The 18,256-nt window shown below is 43.1% G+C and overlaps 1 protein-coding gene across 1 annotated transcript in view; it reads left to right on the top strand.

Moving 5' to 3' along the window:
• Window positions 1-18,256, top strand: part of LOC106805890 (thyroid receptor-interacting protein 11-like) — a 46,727-nt gene that overhangs the window by 14,706 nt on the left and 13,765 nt on the right. Inside the window, exons 2-5 of the mRNA XM_014807660.1 lie at window positions 787-863; window positions 9,165-9,275; window positions 9,561-9,830; window positions 12,085-12,174. Of these exons, the coding sequence (XP_014663146.1) occupies window positions 787-863; window positions 9,165-9,275; window positions 9,561-9,830; window positions 12,085-12,174 (548 nt within the window). The remainder of the gene's footprint in view (window positions 1-786; window positions 864-9,164; window positions 9,276-9,560; window positions 9,831-12,084; window positions 12,175-18,256) is intronic.

The raw sequence follows: 18,256 nt of genomic DNA, 5'->3' as shown, positions 1-18,256 counted from the left end.
ATAAACATAATACTAAACAACCTAAAACTACCTCGGGTACATATCTGTAGTACCTGTTACGACAACGACCCCTTGAGCCTAAATATTCACCATTCATGGGGTGATAATTATGATTTATGTATTGTCTATTGATATCACAGAGTAAGAATGAGCTACTGCCTACTGGCTACTGCATGTACAAGACCATATGTGGTAGTATTTTGCAAAAAAAGGGGGATATATGCCATGGGGGATCCCAGCCTGCAGAATGTGGCATTTCATGATTAGGCATTTCAAATATACACCCAGTGTGATCCGGTCGTGTGTGCAGCCACCACGCACACTTGAAATTTTAGATGTCAATCTGGGTGTATGTCTCAGCCAAAATCCAAGCCAAATTCAGAATAATCGCGAATTCAAATCGTGGTACTGTTAGCGCGATGTTAGCACTTAATTGTGTTTGTTTGGTAACTATATCACTGAACTGCCAGAATTCCCAGTAGATATGCACATTATGCTAGCCATTTCAACAGGCTGTCAAATGCTGCAACAACTGTCTTATTGTTATATGATCGGCCAGGTGTCGCCTAATTTTAAGAACCAGTAAGATTTCAAGAGTTAAAATAAACCACTAAATAACTCGATAAACACCACGAATGTTCAATGAAGTTCAGAGTGCAGAGCTTAGTATGCAGAGGGAACTTGAATCTATCAATGTTTCAATCAGGTTTACTAGCACTAGGAAGTGCTGCATAGAGGTGATAGGTCATCACGAGGTTATCCCACATGTCTTTACATTACTTTCAGACCATGCGACGGAACTGCATATTGCCACTGCTAGGGTGAAGGAGCTGGAGGCAGCACTGGTTACAAAGCTTTATGAGGTACAGATGTACAGGGTTGGACAATGTTGGGTGTGATCTGGTAATTCAAATAGAATGAGATCGGATGGGATGTGATCTAAGCACCATGTCAGGATGATGGATCTTAGGAATTAAGAAGGGGGATCATTAAAATCATGTGCTGGTGTCTGGTGAAGTTAATGGACAATGTTAGGATTTGTACATATTCTACAAGTGATGCACTTATGTTTCATTATAGACTAGCGGGATACTCGGCGTTGCCCGAGGAAATCAGTGGCGTTACTCAGTTGGTGACCGCTTGGTTGAAAGGAAAATACCCAAAAAAATCTAACTATCTATCTATCTATGCATTCATTCATGCATCCATCCATCCATCCCATTTCATCCCATCCCATCGCACCGCATCCCATCCAGGGTTCTCCCCAGGATGAAATTGAAACGGGGGGGGGGAAACTAGGGGGGTCCGGGGGCCTGGTCGAATCACTGGCAGCAAGAACAAGTCCGCACCTGCAGTTACAACACACACGCATCTATTGACTATATATAACAACATTATATATAGTTATATATAACTACTATAACAACTATAGCTACTATAACAACTATAACTACTATAACAACTATTATAACGTTGTTATATATAGTCAATAGATGCGTGTGTGCTGTAGCTGCAGGTGCGGACTTGTTCTTGCTGCCAGTGGGTCGAATAGGAATTCTTGCCGAGGTGGCCCTTCAATTGCCAGTAGCAGCAGCGCCTCCAAAGCTGACTCACTCCGCCTGTTCCTCATGTAGCCATTCCCATTAAATTTTTTTTTGAATTGGGGCGGAAATAATTTAAACGTGGCGCAATGATTGAAACGGGGGGGAGTTTTCCCAAACGGGGCGGGCGCGCCCGGTTTGCGCAACATAGGGAGAAGCCTGCCATCCCATCCCATCCTATATCCCATCCCATCTCATGCCATCCCATGCCATGCCATCGCACTGCATCCCATCGCACTGCATCCCATCCCATCCCATGCCATGCCATGCCATCGCATGCCATCCCAAACAGTAAAAAATAATAAGAAATCAAAAGATAAAAGACATTAAATATAAAAAATATAAAATAATACATACTAAAGAGGTAGGTTAATAGTCCGGCAGAATAGGGCATATGGTTTGCATGGAGGTATATAGTTTTTCTTACGTTCGTTTTCTTATGTTCTTGCACCAAATAAGGCATTTCTAACAACTGGCAGTTGCTCAGTTGTGGGGAATTTTATTTAATGTAGATTTATCCAAAACCGCATCTGCACCAAATAAGGCATTTCTAACAACTGGCAGTTGCTCAGTTGTGGGGAATTTTATTTAATGTAGATTTATCCAAAACCGCATCATAAACAATTGAATTTGGATTAAATAAAGCCTAGTGTCCAATAATGAGATGCCAATGCATGTAAAAATTATATTATACTATCATTTACAGTTGCATTTAACATTTTGAAATAGTTGTAGACTAATACAAGCATAAACGTCTGTGATTAGGCATGAAAATTGGTTTACCGTTAAACCTTCCCTTATGTTAAACACGCAAAATCCACGAAAATGAGTTTGGCTTTTGGGTCATCAATTGGCTTTAATCGTCCTCCTCCTCCTCTTCCTCGTCATCAAAGGCTTCGTGTTGGACGACTCTAGTTTGTTCATTACAACATGCAGCACTGCCCTGACAATTGCAAAACATTGTATACACGCCAGTCTACCAATGTTACAACCACAGCCCTTGGACTTGCATGGACTCTCCGAAGAACAAGAACACTTGATGAGCTTGAGTATGTAATCTGGTGCTGGGGGAGTCGTAACAGGGAGAGTGCCCGGCTGTAGGGACTTATATAGTTTCCTCATCCCTTACCCAGCCATATTCCGTGGGATCAAGGTCTGGATGCTTTGAATGCTTCATTGGTGGGTGGCAGAGTGCACAGCTTCGGTGTACCTGCCTGTTGCTCCTTTTCTACCTGTCTTTGTTTTCCAAGCTTTAATTCTTGACTCAGTCATGGATGTTGCATCATGAGACAAAAGCTGTGGACTGGAGCAACACATCATCAAAGTCAGCAGTCTGATTCCCAAGGAGGCTCAAGCTGCATTTCCCTTCTCGAAGAGTTTTCAACATCTTGCCCTTTCCGATCCCGTGGCACATGGGAACAGTGTTGCAACCTGTCAGGGCATGGGCTGGTAACATGTCGGGAATGATACTGGAAAGCTTTATCACTGTAGCACTAATATCCACAACAGCTCTGCCTTTTTTTGGTGACTGCATTATCATAGGAATGTTAAGCCCTCTATCGAGGTAATGGTACAGCAACAGAACGTACACATCTGTGTCATCTGCCTCAACAATGACTTTCTTCTTCTCTTCTTTTGCTGCATATATCGCCTGTGCTGTGACGATTGTGTCTGCTTCTTCATGGTCTGTCTTGAGGTCTGTTCTCTGAATTACTAAGCCGTACGGAGAAATCTCTACAGGCACTTGGCACATCTTGGCCAGTAATGACTAACGTGTGGGTATGGCCTCCCAGTACATCCATGTCACCTTTAAAGTCCTCACACATAATACAATTCCCCATCAAACTAAACTTCGCCATGAGCATCAACAAAGCTCCGGGCCAGACGCTGTCTGTCGTCGGTCTGCACCTCGGATAGTCCTGCTTCTCCCACGGACAGCTGTACGTGGGGAGCTCAACAGTTGGAGACGCCAGGAATCTCTACATATTTGCAACAGAGAATAAGACGAAAATCATTGTTTATCAAGAGCCTTTGAAATGAAAAGTGCAACCCATTCGTACATGCTGTTATAATTAGGCCACTGCACCGTTAAGGTTATAGGTGTTGAACAACAGTAGAGGGCATCCATAGGCGGCAGGCCTGAATAAGCATCGAACAGAAATTAATTAAAAATACTCACACTGTTACTGCGCTTACACAACATACACTTTATTCATGTTAAATAACTACAGATTTATCCTCTATGCTCCGCTCGAAACTTTTGCCAGCTCTATGATGCGAATTTCTACAACGTTTTCTGAACACATTTCAAACACAAAAATGACCAACCGCTCGCTGTGGCTACGCCACCTGACGGAATGTCACGAATACAAAACGACCAATTTTACTGCATAATGCAAATTATTGCACTCTAGTGCCGAATTTCTGCGAAAAAAAAATGTGAAAAAAGGCATTATCTAGAGGCGAAATAGTGCAACGGTGACCAATTTGCGGAGGCTTACTGTTGTACACCTCCTATACCCATGGATTCACACGTACGTGATGTTAATCTGTATGCACTGCCATCTATTGATGAATAGAATTTTTATGAATTTTTAACTTTTTAACTTTTTTAAATTTTTGTTTTAGCCAGAACCACCTCCTAGACGTGCTGATTCTGAACATATCTTTAGTTTTCCTCTAGGCTGCGGAGTTCTCTAGTTATGCGAGTACGAACTAATTCGGCTGAACAACTTCATATATCTATACTATAATTTGGCTAATCTTCTGTGTGTTTGTTTGTCCTCGCTTTTCGCCCTGATTTGTCACTCAATCGTGCTAACTGAAGATATATTCAGAATCACCACGTCTGGGAGATGGTTCTGGCTGAGAAAAAAATTAATAAGTTGAAGTATAAGTATTAAGAAAATTTAAAAAAAATGGCTATTCGGTCAATAGATGGAGTGCGTAGCAGCGAGATCCACATGCACATACGTGGAATTACCGGCGTCTCTTGACTGCCGCCCGTATGGAGCATATTCAGAATCACCACGTCTGGGAGATGGGTTCTGGCTCAAACAAAACTACCTATTCTCTCAATAGATGGTGCTACGTCTCAGATCCCCCCCCCCCTACTGCAGATTCGCGCCCTGCTCACTCTGCTTTGACGGTACACCGTACTGACACATGTAGTCAGTGGCCAGTAGCTGTGGCCAGTGTTATGTTGTAGCTCGTGCCAGAGTTTTCTTTTCAGTTACATGAAATATTTTAACTTTATCTGTTGTCCACTTACATGGAGTGTTTATATATTAAAGACACATTTTGCTGTTCTTACGGGTATACTTTCTGCAGTATAAATATAGATAATACTATAAGTGATGGATAGAGTAGGCTAGTGCATAGTTATTTACTGCTATGTTTGCTGGTCCAATTGATTTATATGTGCTAGTGACAGTTCTTACTAACATAGAGATAACCAGCGAAACTCTATAGTCGATGAATGGTCATTTTAATACACTGTCGTAGTTACAACTTGCGAAAGGTCACTTCATACATCATGCACTGAAGCTGCATATATAGAATATTCATATAGGAACCTTAGTCATTGTACAGAAACACTAGCCCGTACTTATGCATGCTGGCGAATCTAGATGGAAAAAAAAATTAAACATCCTGCATATTGAGTGATGTACACCTCCGACATGTAGACCCATGCATAGCTAGACTCTCACACAAATGATCAAGTTGCTTTTAGCTCATCTGAGCATAGTCAGATCAGCTATGTAGGAACGCATGAAGCGTGCGTGCGGCGTTCCGTCTGTGCGTGCGTGCCGTCACAGTTGGCACAAATCTAACGGCTCGACGTACGGTCATGCGCGATATTTACGCGACGTGGTGGGTAAATCGCGCAAGACGAGTGGGATGGTCGAAGCTGGGGGTCAAAGGTCACAAGGTCAAAGGTCAAGAGGTGTAGAAAGAAGGGGGAACATTCCCTGTACTTAACTTAAGGTATAGGGAGTTAATGGCAGAATTGCTGCAGCAAATCTAAATGGGTTGACCTAAGGCTCGTGATAGTCGATGGAGTGCATTCATGGTAGGTAAAAAAAGCATCACTGGTGGCGAAATTTGGAGTCACAGCTTCAAAGTCAATGGGCAGCGAGGGCCAGATTTTAGATCATTTTAGGAACATGGTCCTGACGGATGGCGATTTGAAAAACTTTTTTGTTTCAGCGTGAATCCTAGCATTTTAATTGCTTATTGGGAAAGGACTCCATGAAAAGTACTTCCGCTGACATGGCGAAGAGCTAAGTGTGCGGATAACTTTTGACCACCTTAAGAGAGGGTTAAACATTGATTTGTTTGCTCAACTGCAATTGGGCGAGTACCTTGTTGTGGAAAGCCCTTCACGCCATTTTACAGTGAATTCACACATAAAGCTTAGTCTTACTTGAACAACGGCTACTTAGGAGATAATGGAGATGGCTCTATATATGAGATTCGTAGTCAGCTGCTCGAATAAGCGTTGTCTCGGTGTCCGAGAACAACCAGATTTGCGCCGGAACAACGCTAACCAGTCCTGAGACCTGTCGCGGTGGACACCAAGAAAAATGTGACCGAATAAAAACCGCCACTTTATTTATGTTTTTCTCAGGGGTTCTCCAGAGCACTTATAGCCCTGGCGCCGGCAGATTAATCTATGGTGTGGGAACAGCGACGCCAATACAGCTCTTTTTCCAATACTGGTAATATGTCAGGGTTTCTGATTTATTGAGAGGAGTGACTCGTCGATTTGGAACAAGCAAACCCAGCAAGTTCACCCCTACATGTTTGGTTTTTTATTCCATTATTATTTTTGAATTTGCGATGGGGGCTTTGCCCGATGCAAAACAAACCAAGAGTGGATTCATGTCTGAAGCCGAAAGTTAAAAAAAGAGAATTGTCGTAGTCAGGAATGAAGGCTGTACATGTACTCAAAAGTGCGCGCAAATACCATCTCCTGCGATCTACATTTCTCGAAAATTCTGGGAGGACCCATACCCCCCTGCTTGGTTTTCACCCCTCCATACCATTTTCACGAATTATATAGGATTAGGATCAGAGAACAATAGAACAAAAATGTCGCCTTTCGGCATGGGCATCCCAAAACAAAGATTGACAGAGGAAGGTAAGAGGAGTCCGTACGGGTGTGAGAGGAGGCGGAGAAGCCATTAAAATATTTAATCTCATCCACTATTTGCGGCAGTTGCCTGTTTTTGGCCCGGGGCAACTGGTTAATAAAATCTCGGGGTCCTGTCTGTGATACCCCGGTCGGTCGACGGCAGACGACCTAGGCCGCATGATAAGCGACACTGCAGTTGATGTGAGGGGAGCCCTTGGGCCTGCGACTCTGTTTAATTCAACCAACGATTTGGATCGCCATTACATGGAATTCGCTTGGAACCTTGTTTTTATAAGTTTTTGAGTATGATTGGAACATGATGAACCAAATTAACTTCCTCCAGAACTAGTCTATAAATGTTCTACTCAAGATTAGGGTTAAGTGGGGACAAAATTTCCAGTGGATACCCAAAGTGAATCTTTTTTCATAAATGGAAATTTACAATACGCCCTTCCACTAACGCACCGCCCTTAAAGCCCGAGGCTGCGAGCAACTGCGCGGAGATTTGTACAACTCGCACTAATCGGTTCCGACTAAAATGCACGTTGTCGGTGGATTAAGTCCGACATAGTCAAGAACCTTGCGCAACCGATAGGCAGCGCTGGCTACACAAGTGTTTTTGGGTGTTTTCCTGAGCATATCTATATTATGTGAATGAAATAGGAGATTTGGGGATATTTTTATTGGGAGCAACCAGAAATTGTTTGGCGGACAAACCGATTTGACTTGCCTGGGTTGTCCGGCAGGACAACCACATTTTTTTTCCTTATTCGGCACTGGTAGTGTACATTATGAATAGTTGGAATACAGCTCACTTAGCACTCAAATAATTACGCTCAGGAGTGAGGGCTGGCTGAGTATCCCAGACTGATATTCTCATCAAAATTTTGGGCACCAGATATAGAATGCATAGTGTGTACGTTCTTGAGCTATTCGGTCCACTAACCACTGGCCTACCTGTTACTTGAAATTAGTTTTTAGCGATATTTGCTGTACTCGTATTGCTTGTAAATTGTAATTTGCACGAGCTGCATGTTGTATCAACCATTGAGCTATATTTTTAACGAGCCATGATGTGCCTTGCAAGGGGTTTAATGTACGCGTTATTACCTCAACACCATAGAACGGACGTTATGTATAGTAATAATATGGTAATTATTCGCTCCTGCTTTTTGCAATCCGTTCGTCACACTGACAGCTGCCATTGCTGCAATGCTTTGGCTGACGCGAATGCCAACGATGCCTTTGATAGCGGCCCGCGATTTATCTGAATTTTATTACACTAGTTTGAAGTGTTTTTTGGGGTAGAAATGAACCGTATGTATAGGACGTCTTGCTTATGGACAAATGAATTTATGCAGGCAGAACACAGACCAGGGTTCTCCCCAGATGAATGGAAACGGGGGGGGGAGGAGGGAGGGGGAGGGAGGGGAAACCAGGGGGTCCGGGGAGTGTTTTTTTTTACGGCGTAATAAAATAAAACATAAATTAATGCGTAAAATCGCCACCACACCATAGACGGTATTTGGGGTTCTTGTATATATAAGATAGCCGAGTCTGTGTACAGTTAGTGTTGGGTGTGGGACAGGTTGACTGTTTGTACTTGTGTATTGTCTGCAGTGCATGCGTGGCACGGTAAAAATACACGCCTCGGTGGTCCTGGTCGAATGGGAATTCTTGACGGTCGATTCCCGCGCTGTCAAACTTTTATTGTGGTGGAATTTAATCGGTGCGGAGGTAATTTAAACGGGGCGCAACGATTGAAACGGGGGGGGGAGTTTTCCCAAACGGGGCGTGGGCGCCCCGTTTGCGCAACGTAGGGAGAACCCTGCAGACACCAGATGAGCCCTGTCGCTCTGCGGCACTTGTTAGGGTTTATGAGCCAAAACATGGTTATTTAAGAGCACGCATAAGGCCTGTGCAAAGATACGTTGGACCAACTGTAGTGCCGTGCTTTTTCTAATGTGACTTCGTATGAAATCTACAACCATATTTGCATTTTAATTCACTGGAAAAAACAATATAAAAATCCAATGTTTGTCTAAGTCATGATACTTAAACAACATATCATGTAAGCAGGAAATCAATTCCACAGAGTGGCAGTAGTAACTATTGTTTAAAAGATTCTTGTTCTTAGCTTACACATCTATTTGAGCTATGCAATCTTAACAAAAAAAATTAATACTACACCAAATACATATACACCAAAGTACATACATCGCAACAATAGTATTTGCGCAGTGGGCTGGGCTGTGCTTACTTTAAGTTTTGGTTTCAGGTGTGTTATTTGCTATCTGTCTATTTAGTTACATAGTATGAGCCATTGTGTAAGCATTTGGATGAGTGGATTGCATGGCATATAGTGTGTGATCATGGTCACATGAAGCAGTGCTAGGCATGCGAGTGAATTTCGTACTCCTTAACAGAATGGAAGGTTACAGAAGCAGGTGGCAGACGCCTCGGAGAGAGCTGAGTCGGCAGAGATGCAGATTCATGGAATATCCGCTCAGTACAGAACCCTCCTGGAAAACAAGGAGGTACAAATCTTGACTGTTTGGAAACCTATATCACTAGGGGGTGGAACTGCTCAAATGGTTAAGAGATAATTCTAAAAGTGGTACGTTTATAGAGCAGGGGAACGTACCAAGTGAATGAACAATTAAGTTTCATATATTAAAAGGTATACATTATTAAGTTATGTTAAATCAGATATATCATGAGATATCTGTGTTCAATCTATGCTCGGGTAAAAGTGTAAGTGTAGAGCTTGATGATATTAGGCTTGGCCTTATACATATATTATTAGGTGCATCCTATTTCAGAAAGAAACTAAAGATCTAACGGACAGGGTTCACGACCTCGAAGATTTAAATTCAAAAGCGATAATGTCCCCACCCAACTCTCCTGGCTCTCATCACAACCAGAATCACCATGGAAATCAATATCAAGATGACAACCGGATGATTGGTCATGACCTTGTTGAATTTGCTGATGTCATTACTTCTCAGCGAGAGATAAACAGGCTTTCGCAAGAGGTGCAGCGATTGCGTACCGAGTGTGACAAGTGGCGCCATCAAGCGGCACATAAAAAGGTAAATGTTGGGTCATGTCTGATGGCACAGAAGAATGAGTGAATCCACAAAAGGGAGTGAAGGAGTAAGAGAGTAGGGAAGCGAAAAGGAAACAGGTGAAGGTGAGGAGGTGGTGTGATAGAGGTGGAATGTGAGAAGAGAGGAAGAGATGGATGAGTGATGTAAGGAAAAGCAGGGGAAATAATATAGAAGAAAGGTGAACAGTGAAGCAGAATGAGAATTATCCCTCCAACTAGTTTAAGAAGTGTTTAAAACTAGTTCAAATAGTCTTATCTTATTTTTAGATGTAAGAGCATTTTCTTAAAGCTGCACCGTAGGTACCAGTACTTGGGTTATAAAAATATAAATGCCAGTATGTTTATGTGCACTGGCAAATGTCCAGGAGGTTTTGTCAGGCATATATATCATAAATAGTTATAAACGATAATGTGACTATTGTAAGTATAGTATGGCTTCACTTCTAAAGTTATCGCATTTTATACTTGTGATGCCATAAATATTTATTGTGTCCCTAACCATGTGCCCCAGCTCTACATTTCTTAATTTAAAATCTGTCTGTTAATAAATCCAGAGTATAGATTGTTTAGCAGTTCTAGAAGTGATTAGCATTGGAACATTGTTAATTGGATTGCCAGAGTGAATGTGCCAGGTTGCTTTTTGTAGTACCAGTCTTATATGTGCCAAGAGAAATGTAATTAGATGAATTTTCTCTTATGAACTCGTTCATACATACAACATTAATTACCCAATAATATTTAGTTGACCTATTTGGTGTAACATAACGGCTAACAAGTCTACTGCGGTTGGGCCAATTTCTTTCTTGCCCTATCATTCATTTTGATTCTCAGAAAATGCGCATGCTAAGTGTTCACGGAGTTTTTACAATGATTGCATTCATTCACAAAATCCGCAATAAGTACGTGTTAATCGGCTGTACACATCACCAAAGGGTGCAATCATGTCTTCTGACTAATCGCTTTTTTCATTGAATAATTTCCTCATCTGGTTTTATCTGTTATAAAGTCCTTAAATACATATACACGGAAACATCATGGCGACTATAATGTAACCCTTGTATGTGATCACGCCATATCACACACTATACCAACGCACCTTGACTAGCATGCAGTTATTTTTTGGCGTTCTTTCAACAAATAGTCGAGGCGCCATTGTCTGTCCTGGTAACGTATGACTGTGTCACATGACATGTGTCATGTGCTCAGCTGTGCACATGTACATTTTGCGTAGGGGAGTATATTTGCATATCACATTTTTCAGTCTGCCGCAGTTAGATATGTTTGATTTAAATTTTAAGTGGGTTCACTGTTTCACCTATGTGGCTGTAGGTATGCATTATACGTATGATTTTTGGCAATCTCTCCCACCAGCTGTTTGTATAGGAGAACCGAAAGTGTTGTTTACAGGTGGTGGGTGGGGAAAGTGTATATAGGCACTCTCCATTTGCACTGTGATAGACCAGGGCTATGGGCCCCAGTGTTGGTAAATATGAGCAGGTGATTTTGGGGGCTTATCTTATCGTACCAGGAGTCTGTATTAGCGTATGTATGTGTATATGTAGGTGTGTTTTGTGTGTGCGCATTATGTGCGTGTACAAATATGTCTATGGCATGTGTATGTATGTGTGTATGTGGGTGTTAGTGTGCGTGGGCCTGTGCGTGTACATGTACATGTGCATGTGTGTGTGCGTGTGCGTGTGTGCGCGTGTGCGTGTGTGCATTTGCCCTTGTGGGTGTGTGCGTGTGTGCGTGCACGTGCGTGCACGTGCGTGTGTGTGGGTGTGTGTCTGTGTGCATGAGTATATGTGTGTGCCTCTGTATGCTTAAACACACCAAAGCATTGTAAGCTCACAGGCTTGTGTTAGAATAAGAAAGGGGAATGAACTCAAGGGGAATGAAGGGCAATTATAGGTAAGAAACTCGTTAATCTCAAATAAACTCGATAATAGCTGGGCAGATCAAGTAAACCGGTGGGTCAAGGAATAGACAACCGGTGAGAGCAAAAGTAGGTAAGAAAGTATGGGTATAGTTGGAGAGAGAGAAAGCGAGAGAGAGAGAGAGAGAGAGAGAGCGAGTTGAATTTAAATTAATTGAATACTAAAAGCATTATCATAGTTTCCAATTTTAGAAACGTGAATGTTCTTCTATGTTGGGTTTCGTAACTTTCGTTAGTGTGCTTCGTTAATGTTAGAAATGTTGGAAAAGTGTTTCATGCACATTCAATTTCTCATTTACAGGGATTTACAGCAGCAGGAGTGACTAGTGTCAGTCGTGAAGAACTGGTCTCTAAGCAGGATGAGCTGAAGCATCTGCAGCTCCATGTGCAGGTGAATGAGCATAATGTGTCCAATAGCAATCACATACCCAGTCTGTCAATCACTTAGACAGTTGAGGCTAACTTGCCTTGACTTCGTCAGGCAGTTAGTTCAACATTAGTTAGTCAATCAGTTAGTCAAATAATTGATTAGTCAGTCGTTAAGACCAATTGTTGACTAGTCACTGAGTTAGTTTAAGATCAGCTAATGAATCAGCCAGCCCAACTGTTGCTTAATTAGTTATTCAAGAGCTTAGTCAATGAGAAAAGTCAGATATTTAGGAGGGGAGGCAGTCAATCGAGTTCATGGGTGGGCAGGTGGGTGGCTGAGTGGTCAGTCAGTTACAAAGTGTAGTAACAGACTTGATAGGCAAGTAAACACATTTACCATTAAGCATGTGATTACACATTTGACATTCTATGTCATCTACTATTGGCCACAGCTACACTGTTTTTCTTATTTCAGCTATTTAACTGCTGTCTGTCTGAAAGCTGGTAATCGGGGCTTGGCACAATTATCTGTATTCAGCTGACCTACAGTTTCAAAGGGTTTTGCATAACTCGAGAAGATTTCTTAAAATTACTTGTTACTACTTCTCCTACCATCCCATAACCCATGTAGGTTGCATTGCTAGGTAGTTTTTTATTGCATATATATCGGCGATTACCAAGAAGTCATAAAGTTTATGTTAATATTTTGTTGGAATGACGAGATACATGATATGAAACATGACCGTCGATAACTTTATGAAGGTGAATGTAAATGTGATAATTCAGATCTAGTAATGCTAGCCGCACACTATCCGATTTTGCACTGTGCCCCCGCACACTATACGACCCGCTCCCGATCGAACGGGAGGCCCCCGCACACTGTCCGACTCAAAGTTGGTGCAAACCATGTCACTCTCGTCGCGTTCCAAGCGGATTTAGCGTGTACTAAGGGTCGAGAGTGTTTTTCCGCCATTTTTACCGAATGCGGTTCCCATGGCGCTACTCTGTGATCGATCAATTTTCTTCAGTGCTCGCCGATCGGGTCGGATGGCCACGCACACTATCCGAGTTGCGTCGTAAGCCCTCGCATACTATCAGCTCCCGATTCAAAATTCGAATCGGGCAAAAATGACCTCCCGAGCCAAACTTAAGCCTCCCGAGTCAAACTTAAGCCTCCCAATCCAATCGTAAGCCACCCAATCGTGCTCGGGTCGGATAGTGTGCGGCTAGCATAAGTCGTAGTGGGCGAAGTGTGTGAATGACCAACAGCCCTATTGTCTCCACTTTATTATGTTGCAAAGCTGTCTCGGTGTTATATGACACCCCCTTATTGGATGTTTCACAGCATCATCTTCACCAAGTCATGATTCACACACATTACGTTGCGAGTGGTTACATCTCACAACTCGGGCATTGCGTCAGAGTGTCCCGCTGTCCCTATAGTTAATTATGGTTTAATGTATTCGTTGTGCATGGCAGTGGTTGTCACCTATTCGTACCTGTGCTTTAGTGATCACACACCTCACACGTAGGCAAGAACCGTGACAGTTGGACTAATGGCAATAAATGTGTTGGTTTTATTCCCGCAATAGATATCGATTGTGAGCAAATGCATATATCACTATAATGGATTGTAAAAGCAGGCTATTCGGTGCATAGCTGATAAGATAGTGGTGGCGGTGTGGTGTGAGGGTATTGTCATAGGTTAAGCCGGTGTAGCGCGAAATTTCTGACTTGCGAAATATCTGAGATAGGATGCGTATGCGCATGCGTCCCAACCCGACCAATCACAGCTCGTCTTTGTGTGCGAAATTTCTGACCTGCGAAATAAATGATATAGGATGCGTATGCGCATGCGCACTCCACATATATGCTCAAATTTGGCGATTTCCACTTCAGCTAAGACACCAGCTGGTGGAGAAGGAGGAGGGGGAGAAGCTGGTGGAGAAGGAGGAAGGGGAGAAGGGAGAAGCTGGTGGAGGAGGAAGGGGAGAAGGGAGAAGGTGGTGGAGGAGGAGGAGGGGGAGAAGGAGGAAGGGGAGAAGGGAGAAGCTGCCTGGTTGTCGCGCGCAAATATCTGACAGCTGCTGCGAAATATCTGAGATAGGTATGCGGTATGCAGCGTGCCCGACCGATCAATGACGAGCTTTAGCTCTAGTTGCGGCCGTATCCTTTCAATAGTGAACCAAGAAATTGATAATAGTTCAAGGTTTTTTTATTGATATGTATGTCATATCCATGATCTTGCGAAGATTTTATAGCTTTGTTGCGCCACAAACGCCAACTTTGGGGAACATTTTTAATTAGCCTAATTTGAAATTAACAGGGGGCAAATACAACTTTTTACTAAATAGGCCTTAGAATCATGTGTGAATAGCTCTTTTCTATATAGGGTTGACACAAGTGAAAATCCATTTCGATGTTACTTTCGCCGATAAATAGGTCCAGGATCAACCTATAAAGTCAAGGTCAAGTCACTTCGGGCTCAAAATTACGCCTAATTTCACTTTACAACGGTAACTGCAATGAAAATTATGTGTTGCCCTGCCTGAAGGTGTATTGCAGTCTCCCCGATATTGCCATTGTTGATGATAGTAATGATGTAATTATCATTTTTGATAAATTAAAATAATGCCTGGACCATATGGGGTCAAGGTTACAATATGGTGTGTTCAAAATACAACTTTTAGAAATGACATAGAATCATGTGGATAACCACTTTTCTACACAAGCTTTGACTCAAGGATCCATTTGCGCATTTCTGATTCTTATATTCGCAGTTTAAAGGCCACGTCTTAAGCTGTATAAGGTCAAGCGTCAGGATCACTTCGTTCAAAACATTGACGAATTCGTCTAATTTCCGTAAACCAAAATGCACCATAATGATCATTTTCACGTACAATGCTGGATTAGAGTGCTTATCATCAAACCACAAAGATGAAAGCCACGGGCGCCATATCGTTTTAGCCAATTTTATTGCCGTCACAATAGCCTATCTGATCACAGAGTAACGGCGATCATATGGTCATCCCCGCAGGTGCCAGAAGAGGCCACGGGAGCTAACGAATCGAAAACCTCTTCTACGATCTTGCGGTAACTTTACCCATAGCCCAATCATGCATTAGCCAGACCAGCCATACTCTACTGCGTCTCGTATTAGAACTGTGCCTGTCAATAATGAGGTTAACTAAGCAGTCCCCTCAGCCTGGCCAGTCGATCCAAAAGTCACATACACTGGCTGCCACAACCAGACAACTTTGGCGGTCTAGCCTGTTCAAGATCCACTCACATGCCACGGAGCCCTACAGCAATGATAAAAAGTTGCCCATCACAGCCCCCTATGTAACATCATCTGCGTTTCCGCCTAAAAGCGTTGCCAGCCATTTTGAGCGGACCAACCAGTGTGCGCGCTACATCAGGCTATGGCCCTGCCGAAAAAGGGGGGGGGGTCATATCTGGATGTCATATTTGGCCATTGGTTGACAGCCTCGACCTACACATCTACACCCCAATGCGACGGAAAGGACACACACGCCATGGCACACGAATATCCAGCAATCTCAGGTCCATGTGGTATCATAATGCAGGGATTGTGCGCCGGCCAAGATATCGAACACCTGATAATACCCCGTCTTTCGAAAAGCTGCAGCCCCTTCCACCCTCGACTCCTGAAGCAGGTGATGCCGGATTGCGCTACTATGCCACGACAATGGTTGCAGAAACAGGAGCACACTGCTCATCCCACATATGTCTAGCGCGGCACGGCCAAGTTTTAAAGAAGTCATTCTACCAGCGAAGCCTGCATCGTGCCAGAAGAAGGATGAGCTATGAGCAGTGGTTGTTGATAGTGTTGAGTAAAGAGGGTGCACTTGATGCGCGACCTGATGGCGGTGCGGTTGACGGCAGCAAGTTCTTTGCCAGCCAATTGTATGGACAACCGCCAGGCACCTCCATACTCATGCTCGCTACGAATCTATACACCCGCTAAACGTGGGAAACTACTTGCGCATCATGTCACTGCCCGCCAACAGACAGAAATGCTCTAGCCACCATGCTGCGGTCGCCTGCCCCACCTTTTGGAAGGCCCTGCCGAACATTAGGGTCCTCCAGATGTTTCCATCTCAGGAACCCTAGGATGGGATTACCTGTGCTCCTTGCCCATTGATAGTGACGCCACAGCTGGGACCACCGCTTTCATGATGAATGCTGATCTGCCCTCGATGCTGCCTCGAAGCAATGGGGGTGGCGCAGCCAAAGAAGCTAAATGTAGCTGTCACGTGAAAAACTCAGCCCTGCCCACAAACTACTGCCCTTTGCACAGTGGTGATGCATGCTGCCAACACATTCACCAAGAAAGAGAGCGACGATGATAAGGATGACGAGCATGAGTGGTGATTTATGAGATCGGAGCAAGAAGACGATGAGCTGCAGGGTTGATTTTCAGAACAAGAACTCACAGAAACATCTGAGTTTCAAATCACGCAACAAAATTTGATGTGTGCAATAGTCATGCCTTTCTTGATCGCTTATAAATATCTATTAGTCATTTGATTTCGTCGCTAAATATATTTAAATTGCATTAATTTGTTCACAAATGTTGCTTGCTTTACTGACTTGTCTGTAGGGACGCTGACGTGTACGTTGACTACGCTCTACACTGTCATGGTTAATAAAGCCAGTTAAAAAGTCATAGGGCTGGAGTATTTTCACTTAAAAATATGCCTTTTAAATCGAATAAATAAACAATAATTATTTGTGAATGTTATAAGATCTTATGAAATTTTAGCTGATTTTTACCTTGACCTCTAATGCAAGACCGCTGAATCCCATATTGGCCCCATACATTATTAGAATTTATCAAAAATAATAATAATTAACTACTTGCAACATTACCACATCCACAACTTAATATTGGCGACAGTTCCGAAGGTGGCCAATTTTGCTTTACGGAAAAGCAAAAAAAAAAAAAAAAGTTCAGCGAATTTCGTTCAATTTGAACCAAAGCTGATCCTCGCACCTTGACCTTATAGGTTAAACGTGACCTTTAACTGCATAAATATAACATCATGAAATGGATTCTTGAGCTCAAACTTGCTGTACGAAAAGTGTTATCCACCATGATTCTAGCTCCATTAGGTTAAAATTGTATTTTGACCCCATATTGCTAACCTTGACCCATATGCGTCCAAGCATTATTTTAATTTAATCAACAATGATAATAATCATTACTATCATCAACAATTCAATACGCGTGGATCAAATCCTTCACAGCAACACGATAATCTTTCAGGTCAGTTACCGCTTGTAAGTGAAATTAGGTAATAATTCTTAAGCCAAAGTGACCGTTGCACCTTGACTTTATAGGTTGATTCCTGCCAACCTTTAATCAGCGAAATAACAGTCAGAAATGGATTCACTGCGGTCAACCCTATATAGAAAAGAGCTATACACCCATGATTCTAAGCCTATTAGTTAAAAAAGTTGTATTGGCCATGTCGAATTATCGCAATTAGCCTAATTAAAAATGTTCCCCAAAGTTGGCGTTGTGCCAACAAGGCCTAAAAATATCCAGACATGCGATATGCAATTACATATCCAATAAAAAAACCTTGAACTATTAAAAATATTCTTGGTTTCGCTATTCATGCAACTGGACTACTTGTCTTTTGTGCTTACGCATAGCCGTGTGTACACTAGTCACTTGAAGGCGTTTGTCGTAAATATTTGAAGAAGCTGGTGGAGAAGGAGTGGTGGGAAGAAGCTGGTGGAGAAGGAGGAAGGGGAGGAAGAGCAGAAGGTGGTGGAGAAGCGAGGAGCTGCGAGAAGCTGTGGAGAAGGAGAAGCCCCGGGGAGAAGGAGGGGAGAAGCGGAGCTGCCGTGGAGGAGCGGGGAAATGGAGAAGCTGGTACGTGGTGTGGGGGAGAATGGAGAAGCTGGTAGGAGAAGGAGGAGGGTGGGCAGACGCTGAGGAGGGAGGAGGCGGGAGAAGGGAGAAGCGATGGTGGAGGAGGAGGGGGAAGAAGCTGGTGGAGGAAGGAGGAAGCCGGGAGAAAGGAGAAGCTGCATGGAGAAGGAGGGCGGAGAAGGAGGGGAGAAAGGGAATC

The sequence above is a fragment of the Priapulus caudatus genome, unplaced genomic scaffold (genome assembly GCF_000485595.1).
Source record: "Priapulus caudatus unplaced genomic scaffold, Priapulus_caudatus-5.0.1 Scaffold132, whole genome shotgun sequence".
NCBI classification, from domain to species: domain Eukaryota; kingdom Metazoa; phylum Priapulida; class Priapulimorpha; order Priapulimorphida; family Priapulidae; genus Priapulus; species Priapulus caudatus.
This window is presented reverse-complemented; position numbering and strand designations above follow the sequence as displayed.